We start from the raw sequence: 23,884 nt of genomic DNA on the forward strand, positions 1-23,884 counted from the left end.
TTAACTAAACGTCTCCAATAGTCATAAAACCTAATTAGCTGCACTGAAATGCCCATGCATGAGCTGAAGAATAGGATTCAGTTGGCCATCTTGGCATCTGAATCCTCTCTCTCCGCAAAAAACAGCTTACCAATTAAGAAAGCAAAATGTCATCCTTGGCTTACAAGCATTCATTTAAAGCAGGGGTCTTCAAACTTGGCCCTTTTATGACTTGTGGACTTCAACTCCCAGAATTCCCAGCGTGCCTGGCTGAGGAATTCTGGGAGTTGAAGTCCACAAGTCATAAAAGGGCCAAGTTTGGAGAGCCTTGTTCAGAGTTCCAACAGCACTGAAAAAAGTGACCTGGGACCATTTTTCACACTTAACGACCTTTGGAGCATCGCCGTGGTCAGGTGATCAAAATTCGCACCCTTTCAACGGACTCATATTTAAGATGGTTGTGCTGTCCTGGGGTCACGTGATCCCCTTCTGCAACCTTCTGACAAGCCAATGGGGAAGCCAGATTCACTTAACCATGTTACTAACTTACCAACTGCAGTGATTCACTTAACAGCTATGGCAAGAAAGGTCTTAAAACAGGGCAAAACTCACTTCACAAATGTCTCACTTAACAACAGAAATTTGGGGGTCCATTGTGATCATAAGTCGAGGACTATCTGTACTTACTTAGTTAAGACTCTTCAAAGTTAGAACAGCATTGAAAAAAGTGACTTACAACTGGTCCTCACACATATGACCATTGCAGCAACCCCAAGGTCACATGATCAGTTGCAGTGTCCCAGGATCATGTGATCACTATTTGCAACCTTCCCAGCTGATTCCGGACAAGCCAAATCAATGGGGGAAGATGAATCTGCCTAACGATTGCCGGATTCACTTAATAACTGAAATGATTTGCTTAACAACCACAGCAAAGAGGTCATATAATTGGGCACAATTCACCTAACAACGGCCTTGATTAGCCATGGAAATTTGGGCCCCAGTTGTAGTCGTTAAGTCGAGGACTACGTGTGTACGAATACTGTAATGCAGAGATTACCATTAATCTCTCAATATCTATTAATATATTCTTTTTAAGAATAATTTGCCTTAGCCCCACAACTGGAATTGTTTACAAACCTCTCCAGGGGCATGCAAATAATGCCTCTGATTATGCTTTTCCCCTTTTTTCCATTATTCAGAGAATAATTACGCCGAGGTTGCCAAAAAGGAATCAAAGCTTGGCTTTCCGACGTCTTGGGTTGAGTTCCATCTCCCCCTGAAGCATTCCAGAAAAGACAAATAGAATTGTACAGTTGGAAGGGGCCACTGAAACCACTTAATCCCATTTTGGAGTGTGACCTTCTCCCGGCCAGTTACCTGCGGGCCAATCGGTTACCTGGAAAATTTGCAAATTTTCTTCTGCACATTGCAACTTTAATTGGAAGCTGTGGGAGGATTTTGGTTCTGCTTCCAACCTCAATTGCTGTTGGATACGTCATGACTGTCCACCAGAATAAAGGAGGGATCACTTGGTGTCCTACTTTTAGAATAACAGAGTTGGAAGGGACTATAAAAGGTAAAGGTAAAGGTTCCCCCGCACATGCGTGCTAGTCGTTTCCGACTGTAGGGGCCGGTGCTCATCTCCGTTTCAAAGCTGAAGAGCCAGCGCTTGTCCGAGGACGTCTCCGTGGTCATGTGGCCGGCATGACTAGACGCCAAAGGCACACAGAACGCTGTTACCTTCCCACCGTAGTGGTCCCTATTTTTCTACTTGCCTTTTTACGTGCTTTCGAACTGCTAGGTTGGCAGAAGCTGGGACGAGTAACAGGCGCTCAATCTGCTACGCGGCACTCGGGATTCGACCTGCCAAACTGCCAACCTTCTGATCAACAAGCTCAGCATCCTAACCCACTGAGCCACCGCATCTGCTAGTCCCTGCTCAAGCAGGAGACCCCTATACCAGTGGTGGCGAACCTATGGCACACGTGCCAGAGGCAGCACTCAGAGCCCTCTCTGTTGGCATGCGCCCCACCGCCACGAGCAGCAGGTCAATCAGGCTGCCACCACCGCCCGGAGCAGGAGCACCGCCCATCGCAAAGGAGGCGAAGCAGCTGAATAGCAAGCTGGAGTAGAGGTCACCAACCATTGTCGATTGGCGGATTGGAAGAAAAGCGAGGGGGAAGCATTTTGCATGTGTGCATGCACGTACAGGGCCGTGAGCATGCACATGCTGAAAATGGGGCGGGGCTAGTGCCTGCGTGATACTCACTAGCTCTGCCCTGTTCTTGTGTGGCACAGCGCCTTGTATCTGCACCCCATGGCGCGGCGGTGGCCATTTTTGTGCCTTGCAGCACGGTGGCCCATTTTTGCACCCCCGGGTTTTGCGTGCCAGAGGTGGCACGCCACTCAGAGGTGCCTCCCTGCCCCACCCCCCCACCCTGAGGGCATTACAATGCTGATCTTGGGTTGCAGTTTGGGCACTCAGTCTCTAAAAGGTTTGCCATCACTGCCCTATACCATTTCAGACAAATGGTTGTCCAATCTCTTCTTCCAGTGTTTGAGCACCCATAATTTCTGGAGGCAGGTTGTTCCACTGATTAATTGTTCTCCTTGTCAGGAAATCTCTCCTTAGTTCTAGGTTGCTTCTCTCCTTGGTTAGTTTCCATCCATTGCTTCTTGTCCTGCCTTTGGGTGCTTTGGAGAATAGCTTGACTCCCTCTTCTTTGGGGCAGCCCCTGAGAGATTGGAAGACTGCTATCCTATCCCCCCTCTTCCTTCTCTTCATTAAACCAGACATACTCAATCCCAGCAGCCGTTCCTTATATGTTTTAGCCTCCAGTCCCCTGATCATCTTTGTTGCTCTTCTCTACCCTCTTTCTAGAGTCTCAACATCTTTTTTACATCGTGGTGACCAAAACTGGATACAGTATTCCAAGTGTGGCCTTACCAAGGCCTTGTAAAGTGGTATTAACACTTCATGTGATCTTGTTTCTATCCCTCTATCAATGTATAGATATTCCTCAACCTACAACCGCAATTAGGACCAGAGTTCCATTGCTAAGCAAGGCGATTAAATGTGTCATTTTATTTATTTTCTCGCCATGGATGTTAAGTGAATCACTGCAGTTGTTATGTAAATAATGCAGTTGTAAAGCACCTTCTACCGGGGTCTCTGCTTGTCAGGAAGCTGGCTGGGAAAGTCGCAAATGGCGATTACATGACCCCGTCATACATCCATGCTTGTTGCCAAATGCCCATGGGCATACTGTGATGGTTGTATGTGCAAGAACTGGTTATAAGTCACTTTTTTCAGTGTTGTCGTAACTTCAAATGGTTGCTAAATGAATGGTTGAAAATTGAGGACAACCTGTATCTGGATGGCTTACCACTTGGGCAGGGTGTTTCAACATATACCGTAGTCTAAAATTGTATCTGCACAGTTTTCTTGCCTTGGAAACTGTGGGAATGTTAGACCAGGGGTAGGCAACCTTGGCTCTTTTATGACTCGTGGACTTCAACTCCCAGAATTCCTGAGCCAGCATGGCTCAGCATGGAAACCTCTCCCTTTCCCCTCAGCGTGGCTGGCTCGGGAATTCTGGGAGTTGAAGTCCACAAGTCATAAAAGAGCCAAGGTTGCCTACCCCTGGTCTAGGGCATTTCAGTGTATTAGTTAAGCATTACCTCAGGGATAGGCAACCTTGGCTCTTTTATGACTCGTGGACTTCAACTCCCAGAATTCCTGAGCCAGCATGGCTCTGCTTGGAAACCTCTCCCTTTCCCCTCAGCGTGACTGGCTCAGGAATTCTGGGAGTTGAAGTCCACGAGTCATAAAAGAGCCAAGGTTGCCTACCCCTGGCTTAGACCAGGCTAAATCCCCCAAACCCAGTAGGGAATTTCTGGAAGCCCAGCATTCAGACAAATCGGCCATCAATAGACACATAGAGATAAACTCCATTTACACACCATTCAAAAGAGAGAATAAAAAAGGCTAAGAAGAAAACAAAAAGACCAGAACGCACCCTCACCAGTAACAAACACACAGATAAACAGGGATTAACTCCAGGCAATCAATCTAGCAGAAAACAATACCCTAATCAAGAATCTAGCCCCACCAACACTGCCAGGGCAAGATGCTCTATATAAACCAAGACAGAACCCCTCTCCCTTCTAGCAATGATGATGTTCCCTAGTTGGGTAATGAAATGTCTGCAAGAAAACAACCAAGCTTAGAGAGTACCAAGGACTCCACAGCTCTCTTCTTCCTCCTCCTCCTCCTCCTCCTCCTCCTCCTCCTCCTCCTCCTCCTCCTCCTCCTCCTCCTCCTCCCTGCAAATGCCACTCCTTTTAGCAATGATGTTGTTCCCTAGTTGGGTAATGAAATGTCTGCAAGAAAACAACCAAGCTTAGAGAGTACCAAGGACTCCACAGCTCTCTTCCTCCTCCTCCTCCTCCTCCTCCTCCTCCTCCTCCTCCCTGCAAATGCCACTCCTTTTAGCAATGATGTTGTTCCCTAGTTGGGTAATGAAATGTCTGCAAGAAAACAACCAAGCTCAGAGAGTACCAAGGACTCCACAGCTCTCTTCCTCCTCCTCCTCCTCCTCCTCCTCCTCCTCCTCCTCCTCCTCCTCCTCCTCCTCCTCCCTGCAAATGCCACTCCTTTTAGCAATGATGTTGTTCCCTAGTTGGGTAATGAAATGTCTGCAAGAAAACAACCAATTCAGATAGCACCAAGGACTCCACATCCTCCTCCTCCTCTTCCTCCTCCTCCTTGCAAATCCCACTCCCTTCTAGCAATGATGATGTTACTTAGTTGGTTAATGAAATGTCTGCAAGAAAACAACCGAGGTCAGAGAGCAACAGGGACCCCCCCAGTGCAACCCCGCCATAACAGATTCTCTTCTATTGGACACCCTACTTTTAAATGAAACTGGCAACGTCTGGCACTTCCTTAATTGCAGCTATCAGAAAGAAAAATGAAACGGATGCTCGCAGGGAGAAAAAAAAAGCTTTGCCGTTAATCAGCAAGAGAGATGTAAAGCAATTTAAAACGTAGGGGCGAGCTTTTGTTCTGTCTAGATTAGAACAAAGCTATTAGAATAATTTCCCCTTCATTTATCAGGGAAGAACGGCTATATTTCCCCCCCCCACAGGGTCAGATCTCACCTGCTGATAGGCAGCGTTGCCTAAATTGGTTTAAACAAAGCTATGCCGTTTATCAAAAATGGATATGTGGCCCTTTGCACCGGTTTTCTCCCGTGAGTTTCCGGGAAGCCAACTGCATTAAGAGTGAGATTTCTTTACTTCATTCTTGCCTCTGGCTTCCATTCTCTTCTTCTGTGTTATGCTTATTTAGACTCCCTCTGATGGAATCAGGACGGGGATCGTGAACCTTCCTAGTTGATCTTTTGAACCTTTGATCTCTCGGTGGCTTTCTTCGATCCTTTGATCTCTTAGTGCAGGGGTAGGCAACCTTGGCTCTTTTAGGACTCGTGGACTTCAACTCCCAGAATTCCTGAGCCAGCATGGCTCAACTTGGAAACTCTCCCTTTCCCCTCAGCATGGCTGGCTCAGGAATTCTGGGAGTTGTAGTCCACGAGTCATAAAAGAGCCAAGGTTGCCTACCCTTGTCTTAGTGGCTTTCAATGCCATTTGACCACGGTATCGTTTGGTCTGCCAGTGGAGATGAGGAACGGGGACACGTTTTGTGGTCGTCGTCTTCCTTCGTCGTGGTTGCTGTAGGTGTCGACAAGGAGAAGACAGCAAGTCTCTGGCCCCTGGTGTGCAGGCTGTCTCAGCATTTGACACTCTTGTTCCTACTGGTAAATAACTGATTGGAGCTGGGAGCTCACCTTCCCGTTTTGGGATAAGTCTTATCAAAATGCAGATTGGGGTCTCCAACCTCGGCAACTTAAAGATCTGTGGATTTCAATTCCCAGAATTCCCCAGCATGCCATGCTGGCTGGGGAATTCTGGGGGTTGAAGTTCACAGATCTTAAAGTTGCCAAGATTGGAGACCCTTGATGTATATCACGGGTGTCAAACTCGCCACGTCATGTCACGTGACGCGACGTATCGCGACTCTTTTTGCATTGCCGGCGATGGGGTGGGCGTGGCTTCGGTATGATGAAACCGGCCTGCGGGCTAGCAGTTTGACACCCCTGATGTATATGATACCCACATACCTATCGGGGGTACCGTCAATGTCTTATGCTAGTGTCAAGAGGTGTGGGGAACTGGAGGGGGGGAGAATAGGCTGAAGCTCACCGCAACAAGATCAGGTCGCTGTGGGATGAAACATCTTCCCTGTTCCATCTTTAATCCTGAATGGAATTGTGTCAAGGTAATGATTTAGAAGCTAACCAGATGATGTAATGTAAGGTGTAAGGATGGGAATGACTCAGCAGGGTCTGTGTCTCTTTAAGAGCCTTTGTATAAAAGGGAAGGCTCCGCAGGTGTGTTCTCTCTCTTCCGTTTTCCTGCTGTAACTGTTGTGTGTGGGATCCTGCTGTATTAACATATGTATGTATATTGTTCCTGGTGTATGATATTGTAGATAATGTAAGATATAAACCACCATTTAATATAGACCCCCTGTTTACTGTGTTTACTCCTGGGTTATCTTTGTTAATAAGACTGTGCGTGCTCTGACAAATTCCATTTTTCCCTTTGGGTCTACTGCCCAATTTGGGTCTATTGGGACTCACAGTTCTTGCTCAAGGAATAGATGGCAGCTACCCGTGACGTGACGCTGCGCAACATATCGGGACGGTTTTGCCATTGCTGGCAATGGGGTGGGCGCGGCTTCCACATGACGCATCCGGCCTGCGGGCCGGCAGTGTGACACCCCTGTGCTAAGATCTTCACACCCAAATCCATTTTGTGCATCAACGGAACCCTCACTTCAAACAGGGCGGCCTTCCGCCAACCAGTCACCCGTTGATCTGGAACACCGCAATGCCCTCTACACAAGGTTCCTTTTTGCAATCCACTTGGAAGAATCAGCCGGTCCAAAATGTGGTGGCACAAGCCATTTGTGCCTTTGCTTCGTGAGCTGCACCGATCGCTGATATATTTCCAAGTGCCATTAAGGGTGCTGGTTATCACCTGTAAAGCCCTTGCTGGCGTAAGGCCCGGTTATCTAAGGAAACGTTCAACGTTCTGTCATTCCTGCACATCCAGTCCTTGTTCCTGACATTAATTAAATGGGTTTGAACTACACTGCGTGCCTCGGCCCTCAAGGGCCTCAGCAGGAAAACGGCAATGTGTAGATGCTTGCAGATGGTTTGGCTGACCACTAGTTTCCATTTGGTTTTGGTGGGGGGGCACCTCTCAACTGGGTCCATCTGGAAAACTCGTGCAGGCTGTGAGCCATTAGCCAAGGGTGGGAAGACACGTTTTCCTACCCTGAGCCTGCTGGGCCCAGTTTCACATCTTCCCCCCCGCCCCCCCCGTGAAAGGCAGTGTTTTCCAGCAGTTTGTCTGTCTGTCTTCATTAATTCCAGGGGTTCTTGAAGGGATTGTCTATCTTCTTCCATCATTGGTGTCTGCCTTCCATGGCCATTCGGGCCTGTGCTGCATTGGCTATCTCCTTCCTTCCTTCCTTCCTTCCTTCCTTCCTTCCTTCCTTCCTTCCTTCCTTCCTGATCCCCTTCTTTCTTCCTGTTTCCTGTTTCCTTCATCTCTCTTACTCCTCTCCCACCCCAGAGCCATAACCCAACAACACCCAGCTGCTTGTAGCTCAGGTAATAAGAAGACTGTTAACACTATGGCTGTTTTTTTAAATGATGGTTTAGTTAGTATTTAAAAAGTGAATGAATTTCCTTCCTTCCTTCCAATCCAACCAGATCAACCTTTCTGCCTCATCAAGATCTGCCTTCCTTCCTTCCTCATTACGATTGACCGACCTCCCTTCCTTCCTTCCTTCCTTCCTTCCTTCCTTCCTTCCTTCCTTCCTTCCTTCCTTCCTTCCTCCCTCCCTCCCTCCCTCCCTCCCTTTTCTCCCACCCTCCCCTCCTCTCCCCCATCCCAAAATCTTTCTTTTTATGTTTTTTTCCTTCTTGCCTGTCTGCCTACCTTCTACCAGTTTTTCCTTCTAGAAGGACTATAAAATTGTGGTGTGTTACACAAACACATACTGCCGGTGCTCCAATGTCAGGGACAGAAGAAGTCAGTGCATACCAAAAAAAAAAAAGGAAGGAAGGAAGGAAGGAAGGAAGGAAGGAAGGAAGGAAGGAAGGAAAAAAAACGTGGCCATGGAAAGGAAATTGCTTTACCAGCATGAGTTGAAAAGCTGAATTTGCAGAAGAATCCAGCAATCAAGTGCCATGGTAACTATCGTCCAGCCAGAACCACTGGCCCAGGGGTAGGCAACCTTGGCTCTTTTAGGACTCGTGGGACTTCAACTCCCAGAATTCCTGAGTCAGCCATGCTGAGGGGAAAGGGAGAGGCTTCCAAGCTGAGCCATGGTGGCTCGGAAATTCTGGGAGTTGAAGTCCATAAGACATGAAGGGGCCATAGTTCCCCCATGCAGGCTCAGGAATTCTGGGAGTTGAAGTCCACGAGTCCTAAAAGAGCCAAGGTTGCCCACCCCTGCATGACTGGCCAAAGGGAAAGGAGTGGTGGGAATGTGGAAAGGGATTTCTGAACTGGCCTAATATCCCGTGGATGATGAAGTCCAATCTGCATAAATTCAGAATAAGCGTCACTGAATTCAGTGACATCTCCTTTGATCTAAGCCTGACTCCTGCTGACTTGATGCACGCACACAAGATGGCGACCATGTGTAAATGGTTTGCCACTGTTTTCTTTCTGGAGGGTTTCTTAGCTTCCCACTCTAGCTGATAACTCTGAGATTTCCTAATAGTCTCATAGCCAGATACAATAGTACAGGCAGTCTTCAACTTACAACAGATCGTTTAGTGACCACTCAAAGTTTCAACAGCACTGAAAAAAGTGACTCCTGACCGCTTTTCACACTTACGACCGTTGCAGCCTCCCCGTGGTCACATGATCAAAATTCAGACGCTTGGCAACCGGTTCACATTTATGACGGTTGCGGTGTCCCATGACCTTCGGACAAGCCAAGTCAAGGGGAAGCCAGAATCACTTAACAAACCATGTTACCAACTTAACAACTGCAGTGATTCCCTTAAAAACTCTGGCAAGAAAGGTCGTAAAACAAGCTGGCTGAGGAATTCTGGCAAGCTGCCTGAGGAATTCTGGGAGTTGAAGTCCACAAGTCATAAAAGGGCCAAGTTTGAAGACCCCTGAGCTAAGACCTAGCTGCAACTTCCTACAAGCCTTCTGGGATACCCTTGTAAGCCTCAAAAGATGGTTAAAATCCAGCAAGGGATGGGACAGGATAGCGCCGTGTGGTCCCTCAGTTTTGGCTTCACCAAAAGAAGCACCACTGTAATGTATTGGGCTTTTGTATATGTTGTAAGTGTTTGCTCTTGTTGCAACTGCTTGCTAATTGCTTGCATTCAATCGCTAAGTGCTAGTTCACGTGTATGTTGTAACGGTTGCTAGCTGGCCCAGACTGGCTGTCTCCAGCCAGCTAAGTAGGTCTTTGGGTGGGAAACCTATGCTTCAAACCTATTGGTCGCCGCCTATCGGCCAACCGTATAAATACCTGCGCAGCAGCTCCTATCTTGCTCCTGTTCTGTTTGACCTTCAATAAAGCATGTTGCTGTTTTGAACCTTCCCTCTTGCTCAATGCCTGCAAAGAAGCGGCTAGACAACAACCATATTTCTTTGAATGGATTTAGAGTTTCCACACACGCCTGTCACATCATTTTCCTTGGAGAAACAGCAGGCCTGCAAATCTTTTTGCCGATTCTCCGCTTTCCCCTTTTCTCAGAAACCAGGGAGAGAAAGCACGGCTTGTTTATTGATCGTCCAGATTTTTAACACATTGGCTGAAAAGTTCCAGGCTTCCTGCCAAGACCGAGCAAATAATAATGCCTATGAATGTCACTGGTTTCAGAAGAGAACAAATGAATTCTCCGAGGTATGGAGCTTGCAGTCCTAAGGAAAGAGCTCAGCTCATTACCACCAATGCTGAAACCTCCTCTCGACGGTGTTGAGATCTTTCTTCCCCCTCCCCCCTTCTTTCCATCCCTTCAGTTTTAAGGGCTGAATGGGATACTTGGCTGCTGGCTTGCTTGTGGTGTTCAAAACCCCAGCGCCAGAAAAAAAGCGTCCATCTCCCACCCCTGCTGCCTTTCCATAACTCTTTGGTTTTGCTTGTTCCACACCACGTTCCCATCATTAGGGGTGGAAATCACATTTATTCCCCAAATGGTGGCTTATCTACAATATCTACAATGCTATATATATAGAACAGGGGTCTTCAAACTTGGCCCTTTTATGACTTGTGGACTTCAACTCCCAGAATTCCTCAGCCAGGCACGCTGGGAATTCTGGGAGTTGAAGTCCACAAGTCATAAAAGGGCCAAATTTGAAGACCGCTTCTATAGAAGTATCACTAGGAACAATATACATACACGTGCTACAAGCAGAATTCAACAAAGAGCAAATACAGCAGGAAAGGAAAAAGGAAACACACACACACACACACACACACACACACACACACACACACAGCCTCCCCCTTTTTTACACAGGCTCTTAAAGAGATAACAGCCAAAGATTCTTGCTGACTCATTCCCATCACTGCATCAGCTGGTCAACTCTTAAATCATCACCTTAACACGGGCGGCTTACAATATTAACATTTCAGAATGAAGTTGGTGCCAAACTCACTCTGGGAGGTGAATATAATTCATTCAAGATGCCAAACTAATTTTGCCCCTTTCTAATTCAGCAAGAGACCATCTTACGATCTTATAAATTTCTCTGTGCTTGCGGAATGAGAGATTTCCAGTCAAAAAGATTAGCTCAACCAGATCCCGCTAGCAACCATTCCTGGAAAAAAAAAGAGATAAATTTGTGTGATCGATTTCCAGCGCACCAACTCATGTTTTTGATTTATAAATTGAGTCTGCTGTTAAAATTAAACATCCTTGCTCTGGCACCGAAGAAAGGATAGGGGGCTGATTTATTGTTCTGCACTGACTTTGGCTGTGGGTATTATTACCTAAATAAGCAACGCTGAGGAAACAAGATCATCCACATAGGTTAAATTTAAAACACACAAAATATGGCACTATTTCACAAAGGCCTCTCTGTTGAGAATCCGGTGCAGTTGCTGTGCTAAGTTAAGCGGCCAACAGTGAGTTGGCAAGCAAACGGGACTTAATCAGGCTGGGAAGAACTTAAAATTGCCTTGAAGGCTGAATTCATTTCAGCCAGCTTTTTTTTTGTAAAAAAAAAATCTAAACAGAAGGAAGGGAGAAGGGAAAGAAAGAAATTAAGCAAAAAGTATGAAAGCTTTCCATCATCTGCTCGGTAAACTGGGCCAGCGTACTGAGTGAGGTTATCCGAAAAGTAACTGTGGCTTGTTTGCAACCCTGTTAACACTCTGGTTTTAGTACTCCACCTAGTGGAAAGCGGAATTTTAAAACCACAGCTTTGGGGCTGAAAATGCCCTCCGCTTTCCTGTGAGTTTCAGGCTGACATTTACTTAACGGTTTCTGAGGACTGAAGTTGCACGAAACAGTCTTGTGCGCCAACAACTAAAATGTTGCAAAGGGATCCCAAACAGGTCAGCAGCTCCGGATGTACTTCTTGGTTACAGTAATACGGGCAACGTATGAAGGAACCTTTATTATCAAAGTACAACCATGTGTACAGTGAGATTGGCTGAGCCTCCCTTCGTGCCCACCACCGCCACAACTCACAGTGACAACAAACCCACCATCTTATTACACCAGGGGTCTTCAAACTTGGCCCTTTTATGACTTGTGGACTTCAACTCCCAGAATTCCTCAGCCAGCATGCCTGGCTGAGGAATTCTGGGAGTTGAAGTCCACAAGTCATAAAAGGGCCAAGTTTGAAGACCCCTGTATTACACCATCTGAGCTAATTGCACAACACACCCGCCACCCAAGTCAATCATACATAAGAGTTATTTCCCGTTCAAGAGCCTGAGAGCCCATGGATAGACGCTGTTCTTCAGCCTGTTGGTGCGGCTGGCTATACTCCAGTATCTCCTACCCAACGGTAGGAGAGTAAAGAGGTATCGACCAAGGTGTGAGTCGTCCCTGAGGGTTTTCCTCACTCTTCCAAGGCAGCGGGGCCTGGCGAGGTCATCCAGTGGTGTCAGGGGACAGCCCACAATGTTTTGTGCTGTGCTCACCACCCTCTGTAATGCTTTCCTATCCGCGGCTGTCAGACCAGCATACCACACCACAATACCATACGAGAGGACGCTCTCTATAGTAGACCGGTAAAAGAGGGTCACTAGCCATTGTTCTACCCTGTTCTTCCGCAAGACCCTGAGAAAGTGGAGTCTCTGTTGGGCCTTTCTGGCCACCTGGGTTGTGTTGACTTTCCAGACTGCTGACTAGTGAGTAAGTTTCTCTAGAGCAGGGGTCCCCAACCCCCAGTCCATGGATCAGCACCTGACCATGACATGCCAGAAACCGGTCCACGCAAACAAGCGAAGCCCCATCCGTGGGATGCAGGCAGCACGCGAAACCCCCCCCTGGTCCACGGAAAAACCTTTCTCCACGGAACCAGGCCCTGGTGCAGGGCTTTTCAACCAGTGGTACGGGTACCACCTGTGGTACATTGGCACCTGACAGGTGGTAGGTGACCATCCTAGAAAAGTGGTAGTGGAGGAGGGGAATGAGCTGAACAGGTGGCAGCACCGCACAAGCCTGAGCGAGAGACGGCTGGAGATGCAGGGCTGTCGGGGCTCAGCGGAAGCGCCAGGATCAGCGCTAGACTCCAGCTGGAGCTCGGCACTTATCCTGGCACATCTGCTGAGCCCAGAAGAAGCGCCGATCAGCTGGAATGTTGCAGCATTTCCAGGGTCTTGTGATTTATATTCAGATGCTTGGCAACTGATTCATATTTATGACAGTCACAGTGTCCCAGGGTCATGTGAAGTGACCAAAACCTGCTGCAACCACCCAGCAGATGGGGGGGGGAAATAAAAACCAAACACCCCCCCCACCCCACCCCTGCTGCCAATCCTCAACAGAAATGCTCACAACAATGAAAACCTCGGACAGGAGGAAGAGCGCCACTGGGCAGGCAGGCAGGTGTCTTGCTCGGCGGTGGCTTGGGGGGCACTTTTCTCAGTGCCATTGTAACTTCAAACAGTCACTGAGCCAACTGTTGTAAGTCGAGGACTACCTGTATAGTTCATCACTTTTTTCCTTTTTTTTTTGGTCATCAGGTTTTTGACACCTTGCTAGGCGACTGGTGGTACTCGGATGTCGCCATATCCTACAAGTGGTACAATGGGTGAAAAAGTTGAAAAGCCCTATACTGTACAAAATTTGAATAACCCTGTGTTAAAATCTTTTGTTTATTAAATTTATATGCCACCCATTGTCATTGTAACTGCAACTCTAAGTGGCTTATAGCATAATAAAAAATCCAAAACAATTAAACAGTTATTATTATTAGTTAGATTTATATACTGCCCTTTCCCTGAGGACTCAGGGCGGTTTACAGGGAATTAAAAAATCCAACATACAAAAATTAAAAACCAAATTAAAAAATATTAAATTAACCCTGTAGACTTAAAAACCCCAATTAAAATTTCTCCTCAGCCTGGGCCCGAAAGCTCAAAGAGCCAGGTCTTCAGGCCCCGGCGGAATGATCGGAGGTCAGGGGCAGTTCTCAGCTCCACCGGCAGCTGGTTCCAGAGGGCAGGTGCTCCCACTGAGAAGGCCCTATCCCTGGGTGTCACCCGCCGGCAATCTCTCACCGGCGGAACCCTGAGCAGACCCTCCCTGTGGGAGCGCACTGGGCGAAGGGCGTTTGATGCCGGCAGCAGGTGTTCCCTCAAATAACCCGGACCCAGGCCATGTAGGGCTTTATAGGTGATAACCAGCACCTTGAATTTCACCCGGAGGGCAACCGCAAGCCAATGCAGCTCGCGGAGTAGAGGTGTTACATGGGAGTATCAGGAAACCCCCATTACAACTCGCGCGGCCACATTCGTGCAGAAGCCTCCGAGTGGTCTTCAAGGGCAGCCCCATGTAGAGAGCGTTACAGTAGTCCAAACGGGAGGTCACAAGCGCATGAGTAACTGTGCGTAGGGCGTCCCGGTCCAGATAGGGACGCAACTGGCGCACCAGGCGAACCTGTGCAAAAGCCCCCCTGGTCACGGCTCCTATATGATCTTCAAAATTGAGCCGTGAATCCAGGAGGACGCCCAGGTTGCAAGCCCTATCAACGGGGGGTAACACCTCACCCCCCATCATTAAGGATGGAATAACTTGGTTAACCCGAGACGCCGATATGCACAGCCACTCAGTCTTGGCGGGATTGAGACGAAGCCTGTTTCTCCCCATCCAGACCTGAACCGCCTCCAGGCACCGGGACATCACGGAGAGGGCATCACTGGGTTGGTTCGGTGTGGAAAGAAAAAGTTGGGTATCATCAGCGTGCTGGTGATACCCCACCCCAAAACCACGAATGATCTCGCCCAGCGGCTTCATATAGATGTTGAACAGGAGGGGCGAGAGAACCGACCCCTGAGGAACTCCACAAATGAGACCTCGGGGCGGACCTCTGCCCTCCTGCCAACACCGACTGCGAGCGGCCCCGGAGGTAGGAGGAGAACCACCGTAGAACGGTGCCTCCCACTCCCAACCCCCTGAGACGCCGCAGCAGGATACCATGGTCGATGGTATCAAACGCCGCTGAGAGATCTAATAGGACCAGGACAGAGGAACAACCCCTGTCCCTAGCCCTCCAGAGATCATTCACCAGCGCGACCAATGCCGTCTCCGTGCTGTGTCCGGGCCTAAAGGCCGATTGGTACGGGTCCAGATAATCAGTTTCCTCCAGGAACAGAGGGAGCTGGTGCGCCACCACACTCTCAACAACCTTCGCCAGAAAGCGAAGGTTGGAGACTGGACGATAGTTGTTTAAAACAGCCGGGTCCAAAGCAGGCTTCTTGAGAAGGGGTCTCACCACCGCCTCCTTCAAGGCGGCAGGAAAGACACCCTCCTTCAAGGAAGCAGTTATTACTGCATGGAACCAGCCTTGTGTTCCCTCCCGAGCCGCATAAGCTAGCCAGGAGGGGCACGGATCCAACAAACAGGTGGTGGTGCTCAGTCTCCCCATGATCCTGTCCACATCATCAGGGGAAACAGGATCGAACTCAGTCCAGATAATGTGCTCAAGACCGCCTGGTTCCTCCACATCAGACTCTGCCCAGTCAGAGTCCAAGCCGGTCCAGATCCGAGCGATTTTGTCCACCAGATGATGACTAAACTCCTCGGCTCGTCCCTGCAAGGGATCCTCTCTCACCTCCTGGTTAAGGAGGGAGCGAGTCACCCTAAACAGGGCGGCTGGGCGATTATCTGCGGACGCGATAAGGGCGGCAAAGTAGTTAGACTTCGCCATCCTTATTGCCGCAAGATAAGACCTTATAAAGGTTCTTAACTGCAATCGGTCGGATTCAGATCGGCTGGACCTCCAACCGCTCTCTAGACCTCGTCTCCGACGCTTCATCTCCCGGAGCTCCACAGAGAACCATGGGGCCCAGCGGGATCTGCGACGGGTCAGAGGTCGCATGGCTACAACGCAGTCGAGTGCCCTGGTGGCAGCCGTTTCCCAGGCCTCCACCAGGGCATTGACTGGGCTGTGGGTAAGGGTGATAGGTATAGGCCCAAGCGCCCTCTGGAACCGGTCCGGGTCCATTAGGCACCTGGGGCGGAACCACCTGGTCGGTTCTGCCGCCCAGCGGCGGGGGGTGGCATGATGGAAAACCAGCCTCAGGAGGTGATGATCTGACCATGACAGAGGGGTGATGGACGGAGAACCCCCTCCCAGATCATCCAACCACTGTCCAGACAGGAACACCAGGTCGAGAGTATGATCCCCCTCATGAGTCGGGCCCTCAATAACAAAGGAAAACTAAATGCAGAAAAGTTAAAAACAAAGGAAAACTAAATGCAGAAAAGATGAATTTATTAATGACAAAGTTTTAATTCCATCCTTTGTAACAGCATCATAACAATTTTAGAACTTTAGTTGATTTGAATCTAATGCTCTTTAATGATTAATAATAACTTATAAACCTGATGACTACTTTGTCCATTGATTTTAATGATTCTATACTGTACAAAATTTGAATAACCCTGTGTTAAAATCTTTTTTTGTTGTTGTTGCATCTAAAAGATTATGCACATTTGCAAGAAATGGAGTACAGTTGGAAAATAATGTACAATACTAGATTCAATTAAAATTAAATAAAAAAGCCAATGCAGTCCTAGGCTGCATTAATAGAGGGATAGAATCAAGATCATGTGAAGTGTTAGTACCACTTTATAATGGTTTGGTAAAACCACACTTGGAATATTATATCCCATTTTGGCTGCCACAATATAAAAAAGAGGTTGAAACTCTAGAAAGAGTGCAGAGAAGAGCAACAAAGATGATCAGGGGACTGGAAGCTAAAACATATAAAGAATGGTTGAAGAATTTGGGGATGTCTAGTTTAATGACAAGGGGCAACATGATAGCAATGTTCCAGTATGTCAGGGGCTACCCCAAAGAAGAGGGAGTCAAGCTATTCTCCAAAGCGCCTGAAGGCAGGACAAGAAGCAATGGATGGAAACTGACCAAGGAGAGAAGCAACCTAGAACTAAGGAGAAACTTCCTGACATTAGAACAATTAACCAGTGGAACTACCTGCCTCCAGAAGCTGTGAATGCTCCAACACTGGAGGTTTTTAAGAAGAGATTGGACAGCTCTTTGTCTGAACTGGTATAGACCTTTCCTGCCTCAGCAGGGGGTTGGACTAGAAGACCTCCAAGGTCCCTTCCAACTCTTTCTGTTATATCTTTATTACGGTCATAGATCAGCATATGTACCAGATTAACTAGTGGGGTCAGTCACATTGCAGTGAAAACCAAAAAGTACAAGCTGTTATTATTCTGTTAACAGGCCATTCCGAACAACCATAATTAATAATTTAATAATGCTAAATTAGGCAGCAGAGGAGAGCAATTTGCTTTTCCATTTCATGCCTATGTGGGTCGAATCAATTCTCTTGCTCTGTTCAAACTTGGCAGTTTCTCCCATGATGAAGAATGACAACACTCAAGCTATTTTCAGTGGGCACATAAGAAATGCATTGCAAAATCTCTTTAAAAGACTCTACACACTGTCCTGGGACACAATGCCCTCCATTAAACTGAGTGGAACAGACATGAATAGATTCAGGGCTATTTTTGTGAATCCAGTACATTTTAGAATACTCCGCCATTCCCAAAATTTTGAATAGTAAGTTGAGTGACCTTGGGTCTAACAAAGAGCAAATCCATCTGATTTTTTTTTTGCAGATAAAAGAAGAAAAATGACAGTGGAAGATGTCAGGAATTGGGCAAAAGGGATGTTTTTCTGCTAAATTAACCCTTACTACAAGTATACCAAAACGTATTATGCATTCAAGTGCTTCATGAAAAACAAATTGGGGCTCCTCATAAGAAGCTCCTTAGGGGTCTTTATTCCTCTCTCAGTCCAGCCTACCTTGCAAGGCTGTTCGTACACCAGGACTGGGGAGACCTATTCAAGTTCTCCCTGGCTGGCTTATGAAATTATTATTATTATTATTATTATTATTATTATTATTATTATTATTATTATTATTATTATTATTATTATTATTAATAATAATAATAAGAAGAAGAAGAAAAAGAAGAAGAAGAAGAAGAGGAAGGAGAAGGAGAAGGAGAAGAAGGAGAAGAAGGAGGAGAAGAAGAAGAAGTTGGAAGGGACCTTGGAGGTCATCTAGTTCTAGTCCAACACCCTGCTCAGGCAGGAAACCCTATACCAGGGGTAGGCCACTTTGGCTCTTTTAAGACTCGTGGACTTCAGCTCCCAGAATTCCTGAGCCAGCATGGCTCAGCTTGGAAACTCTCCCTTTCCCCTCAGCATGGCTGGCTCAGGAATTCTGGGAGTTGTAGTCCACGAGTCCTAAAAGAGCCAATGTGGCCTACCCCTGCTCTATACCATTTCTTACAAATGGCTGTCCAGTCTCTTCTTAAAAACTTCCAGTGTTGGAGCATTCACAGCTTCTGGAGGCAGGTAGTTCCACTGGTTAATTGTTCTAATGTCAGGAAGTTTCACTTTCTAATTGTTCTAATGTCACTTTCCTGTTTCAGCAGGCTGGCCTGGCATGATAGCGTTAATTGGGGTCCCAGTTTGTGTTCATTAGTGTTTCTTATTATTTTTATTGTTCGATCTGTATACCTTCCTTCCTCTGTACACCGCCCCGAGTCCCTCGGGAGAAGGGCGGTTTATAAAAACTAATAAATAAATAAATAAATAAATAAATAATTCACCGCTTCTGGAGGCAGGTTGTTCCACTGGCTAATTGTTCTGACTGTCAGGAAGTTTCTCCTTAGTTCTAGGTTGCTTCTTTCTCTCCTTGGTTAGTTTCCTTGATTAGTTGTGGTTGGATTCAGACTAGGGCAGGGGTAGGCAACCTCGGCTCTTTTATGACTCATGGACTTCAACTCCCAGAATTCCTGAGTCAGCATAGCTGACTCAGGAATTCTGGGAGTTGAAGTCCATGAGTCATAAAAGAGCCGAGGTTGCCTACCCCAGGACTAGGGTAACAAATTCCAGCCAAAGAAGCCCCCTGGGTCACATAGGAGTAGCATCTTTCCTCAATCCAGCCTACCTTGCAGGGGTGTGGTTGGATTTAGATGGGAGGACCCTGATTTCAGTCACAAAAAGTCCTTTGGGGGACTCTAGACAGCACACTAAAAAGTAGAGACATCACCCTGCCAACAAAAGTGCGTATAGTCAAGGCTATGGTCTTCCCAGTTGCAATGTATGGCAGTGAAAGCTGGACCATAAGAAAGGCTGAGAGGCAAAGAATTGAGGCCTTTGAACTATGGTCCTTTGAACTATGGTGCTGGAGAAGACTCCTGCGAGTCCTTTGGACTGCGATCAAACCGGTCAGTCCTAGAGGAGATCAACCCTGACTGCTCTTTAGAAGGCCAGATCCTGAAGCTAAAACTCAAATACTTTGGCCACCTAATGAGAAGGAAGGACTCACTGGAGAAGAGCCTCATGCTGGGAAAGATGGAGGGCAAGAGAAGAAGGGGACAACAGAGAATGAGGTGGCTGGATGGAGTCACTGAAGCAGTAGGTGTGAGCTTAAATGGACTCCAGAAGATGGTGGAGGACAGGAAGGCCTGGAGGAACATTGTCCATAGCGTCGCGATGGGTCGGACACAACTTCGCAACTAACAACAACAACAACAAGGCCACACCTTCCCCTCAGTCCAGGGTTGTGGCTGGATTTCGAGTCCCCCCAGTCAGTGACAACCTCCTTCCCACGAGACCTAAGACCATCCCCTGCAGCTGAGCCTACCTCGCAGGGTTGCGGCTGGACTTCGAGTCCCCCCTTCAATCACAATCCCCCCCCCCCGAAGGCTTAAGCCAGGGGTCTTGAAACTGGGCCCTTTTGTGACTTGTGGACTTCAACTCCCAGAATCCCTCAGCCAGACATGCCTGGCTGAGGGATTCTGGGAGTTGAAGTCCACAAGTCATAAAAGGAGGGCCCAGTTTGAAGAAGACCTCGGGCTTAAGACCAGCCCTCCTCGCCCCCCCCGCCCTGCCGAAGCCCCGCCTACTTAGCGGGACCGCCATTCTTGGCAGGCCAGGGCGCGCTGCGCCTCGTGGCTCCGCCTTCGCCCCGCCTCCTGGGCCTGGCCCCGCCCCGCGGCCTGTTTTTCTGCCCTCCGCCGCCAAGATGGCTGCCGCGGCCGCTTCCTCGGCGGCGTCTCAGGCCTCCGGTTCTTCTTCTTCCTCCGCCGGCGCCTCGGCCGGCTCGAGCTCCTCGGGGGCCTCGGGCGGGGGCGGCGGCGGGGCCTCGGGGCTGACGGCGGCGCTAACCGGCACCTTGAACCGCAAGAAGAAGCCTTTCCTGGGCATGCCGGCCCCGCTGGGCTACGTGCCGGGTTTGGGCCGAGGGTGAGCCGCCGGGTTCGGGGCTGGAAGGGCCTCCCTGAGCATGTGCAGAGGGCTCTCTTCCCCTCGGTTTGCATCCCAACCTCCCCTCGAGGTCGCATTCCCACGGTCGGCTGAGCGTCGCGTGTTAGGCCAAGCCCGGCCTGGTTTGGGTCGTTTGCTGCTTCCCCCCCCCCTGGGCCGCTTTAAGATGGGGGGAGGGAGAGGGACTTCAACTCCCAGAATTCCCCTGCCAGTGCCTCAAGTGTGGGCATGCTGGGAGTTGAAGTCCCCCCAGCCCCCCCAAAAAAAATCTTAAACAGTTGCCCAGCTGGAGAAACACGTATTTAGAATAGCGAGATTTGTCCACAAACGCACGTGTGGACTGAAGTGAACCGTGTTGGGTGTTTTATCCGTGTGGATTGGGGCTGTGTAATAAGATCCAGGGAAGATCTCAATGGCTGCATTTTGCACACTTTTGCGGACTTGGCTTGCTTGCTTTGATCTCTGGATTGCTTTTTGTGGTGGTGCTTTGGGCGTGTGCGCTTGTTTAGTGGTCAAGGCTTTGGGCTATAATTTTATTTATTTTATTTTATTATTTTTATTTATTTTTTATTTTAATTCCATTTATATCCCGCCTTTCTCTGAAGACTCAGGGCGGCTTACAAGCTTAGCAGTATTATTGGGACTTATATGCCACCCTATCTCCCGAAGGACTCAGGGTGGCTAACAATAAATAAATATATATAAATAAATAAATAAATAATAAATAAATATTGTCAAAGTACAACATGTGTACATTGAGATTAGCTGAGCCTCCCCCAATAATGTACCATAAGTACAGAAGTTAAAATAAAAATTAAAATTAAAGGCCCCTGTAGAATAAATTAAAATTAAAATAAATAAAAAATTATAGAGTTTAAAATTAAAAACATAATTAAAATCCCTGTCAGTCCAGGTCAGCCAGGTGGAAAAGGAATGTTTTGAGGCCGCGGCGAAAGGACTGGAGATCTGGGGCCACCCGAAGCTATCTATCTAATAGCAAGAGAATAGAATAGAATGGAGCTGGAAGAGACCACGGAGGTCTTCTAGTCCAGCCCCCTGCTCAAGCAGGAGAACCTACACCGTCTCAGACAAGATGATTGCTCAGTCTCTTGAAAATCTCCAGTGATGGAGCGCTCACGATTTCTGGTGGCAAGCTGTTCCACTGGTTAATTGTCCTCACTGTCAGGAAGTTTCTCCTTAATTCCAGGTTGCTTCTCTCTCTCTGGTCAGTTTCCAACTGTTGTTTCTTGTCCTTCCCTTTGGTGCTCTGGTGAAGCAACGTGACCCCCCCCCCTTCTTTGTGGCATCCACTCAGATACTGGAACACTGCTATCATGTCACCCCTGTTTCTTCTTTTCTTTAGACTAGCCAAACCCAAGTCCCGCAGCCCTTCGTATGTTTTGGTCTCCAGGCCTTGGATCATCTTAGTTGCTCTTCTCTGAACTTTTTCCAAAGTCTCAACATCTTTTTTGTGGTATGGTGACCAAAATTGGCTGCAGTATTCCCGGTGTGGTCTTATTAAGGTTCTATAAAGTGGTACTAATACTTTGTGTGATCTGTGTTCAGGTTCCATCTTGGCCATGAAAGCCAGCTGGGTAACCTTGAGGACCAGTCTCATTTCTCTCAGCCCAGCCCACCTCGCAGGGTTATTGTGGCGGGGAAAATACAGGTAGTCCTTGACTTACCAACAGCTCATTTAGTGACCATTCAAAGTTAGAACAACACTGAAAAAAGTGACTTTCGATTGTTTTTCCACACTTGGAATATACCAAGTCACGTGGTCAATTTTTGGATGCTTGGCAACTGACTCATATTTATGACGGTTGCAGTGTCCTGGAGTCATGTGATCATCTTTTGTGATCTTACAAAGAAAGTCAGTGGAGAAGCCAGATTCACTTAACAACCATACCACTAACTCAAAACCTACAGTGATTCACTTAACAATCGTGGCGACAAAGGGGGCAAAGTTAAATGTTTCACTTAACAGAAATTTGGAGCTCAATTGTGGTCATAAGTTGAGGACTACCTGTATTTCTAAAAAATAATCCAAGGCGAGATACAAATAAACAAGTGTTTAGCTCATTCGTTATGTTGTAAACACAAAGTGTGCTTCTGGGCTGTTGTTGAAGTTGCCCCACTGTCTGTATCCAAGAGCTTCTCCGTGTTTAGTGGCACAGCCACTAGTGGCTTCTTGGGTGAAGAACAGAAGGACCTGTGGCACCTGTTTTTGGGGGGAAACCCGCCCCACCAATTTGTATTGTTAGTTTTTGCAGGAAGTTAGCTTTGGATTGCCATGAAAAGGGTTCTCTGTCTGAATGAAACGAAGCAAGCACAGTGAATGTATTTTGTTGACAGCTGAGAAAGCGAGTTGTAGCTCATAGAGAAGGAAAAGTGGAGAAAGGCTGAGGTTTTGTTGAAAAAGGTGTAAAACGGACAGAGGCTTAGGGTGTGGTAAAAAATTTAGATAGATAGATAGATAGATAGATAGAGACTCTAGAAAGAATACAGAGAAGAGCAACAAAGATGATCAGGGGACTGGAGGCTAAAACATACAAGGAACGGTTGCTGGAATTGTTTAATGAAGAGAAAGACAAAGGGGGACATGATAGCAGTCTTCCAATATCTCAGGGGCTGCCCCAAAGAAGAGGGAGTCAAGCTATTCTCCAAAGCGCCCAAAGGCAGGACAAGAAGCAACGGATGGAAACTAACCTCTAGCAACCTAGAACTAAGGAGAAACTTCCTGACAGTGAGAACAATTAACCAGCGGAACAACCTGCCTCCAGAAGTGGTGAATGCTCCAGCACCGGAAGTTTTTAAGAAGAGACTGGACAGCCATTTGTCTGAAATGTTACAGGGTTTCCTGCCTGAGCAGGGGGTTGGACTAGATGACCTTCAAGGTCCCTTCCAACTTTATGATGATAGATAGATTGATTGATTATTGTCATTTTTTTTACTGTGGGCACAATGGCACACATTAAAAATGAAATTTAGTTGCTTGCTCTGAAAAGTGTACACATACATAACACACATTTAAACACCCTCCGGGTGAGATTCAAGGTGCTGGTAATGGCCTATAAAGCTCTCAATGGCTTGGGTCCGGATTATCTAAGGGAACACCTGCTGCCGGCATCAACTTCCCATCGTCCTGTGCGCTTCCACAGGGAGGGCCTTCTTAGGGTACCGCCGGTCAAGGAATGCCGGCGGGTTATTCCCGGGGGAAGGGTGTTCTCTGTGGGCGCGCCGGCCCTTTGGAACCATCTTCCCACGGAGCTTAGGACTGCCCCCGACCTTCGCTCATTTCGCAGGGATTTGAAAACTTGGCTTTTTGAGCTGTCTGTCCCAGACTGAGGGGTTTTAATTATTTATTAATGGGGTTTTAGTTTAAATTCAGGGACTTAATTTAATTTTAGTTTTAATCGATTTTAACTTTGTATGTTATGTATTTTTAATTTTTCCCTGTAAACCGCCCTGAGTCCTACGGGAATAGGGCGGTATACAAGTTTAAATAATAAATAATAAATAAATGTATGCAACATATGCGTAGACCTACACCCTTACATATAAGACCTGAAAACCATTAAGGAGGGGCTTGAACAAGAAGGGTGAGGGAAAAAAACCACCTCAAAATATCCCTGCATTGCTTTTGTTTAGATGAAAGTGGAGCAAAGAGAAAGTTGGAGAGGTTTTTACGATTCTATTATTGTACGTCATAATGATAAAATAGCATTTCTGGAATCTTTGCCGTGCTTATCCTGGTCTACCTTAAAGCGCTGGCATCAGTTTTGGAAAGCAGTCCCAAGTT

At 47.5% G+C, this 23,884-nt stretch overlaps 1 protein-coding gene across 1 annotated transcript in view; it reads left to right on the plus strand.

The window, feature by feature from the left end:
- Positions 1–19,836: 19,836 nt before the first annotated feature.
- The window catches only part of PRPF6 (pre-mRNA processing factor 6), a 48,285-nt gene continuing 44,237 nt past the window's right edge, over positions 19,837–23,884 (plus strand). Inside the window, exon 1 of the mRNA XM_083360835.1 lies at positions 19,837–20,061. Within this exon, the coding sequence (XP_083216961.1) occupies positions 19,841–20,061 (221 nt within the window). The 5' untranslated portion in view covers positions 19,837–19,840. The remainder of the gene's footprint in view (positions 20,062–23,884) is intronic.

The sequence above is a fragment of the Vipera ursinii genome (genome assembly GCF_947247035.1).
Source record: "Vipera ursinii genome assembly, chromosome: 3".
Lineage (NCBI taxonomy): Eukaryota > Metazoa > Chordata > Lepidosauria > Squamata > Viperidae > Vipera > Vipera ursinii.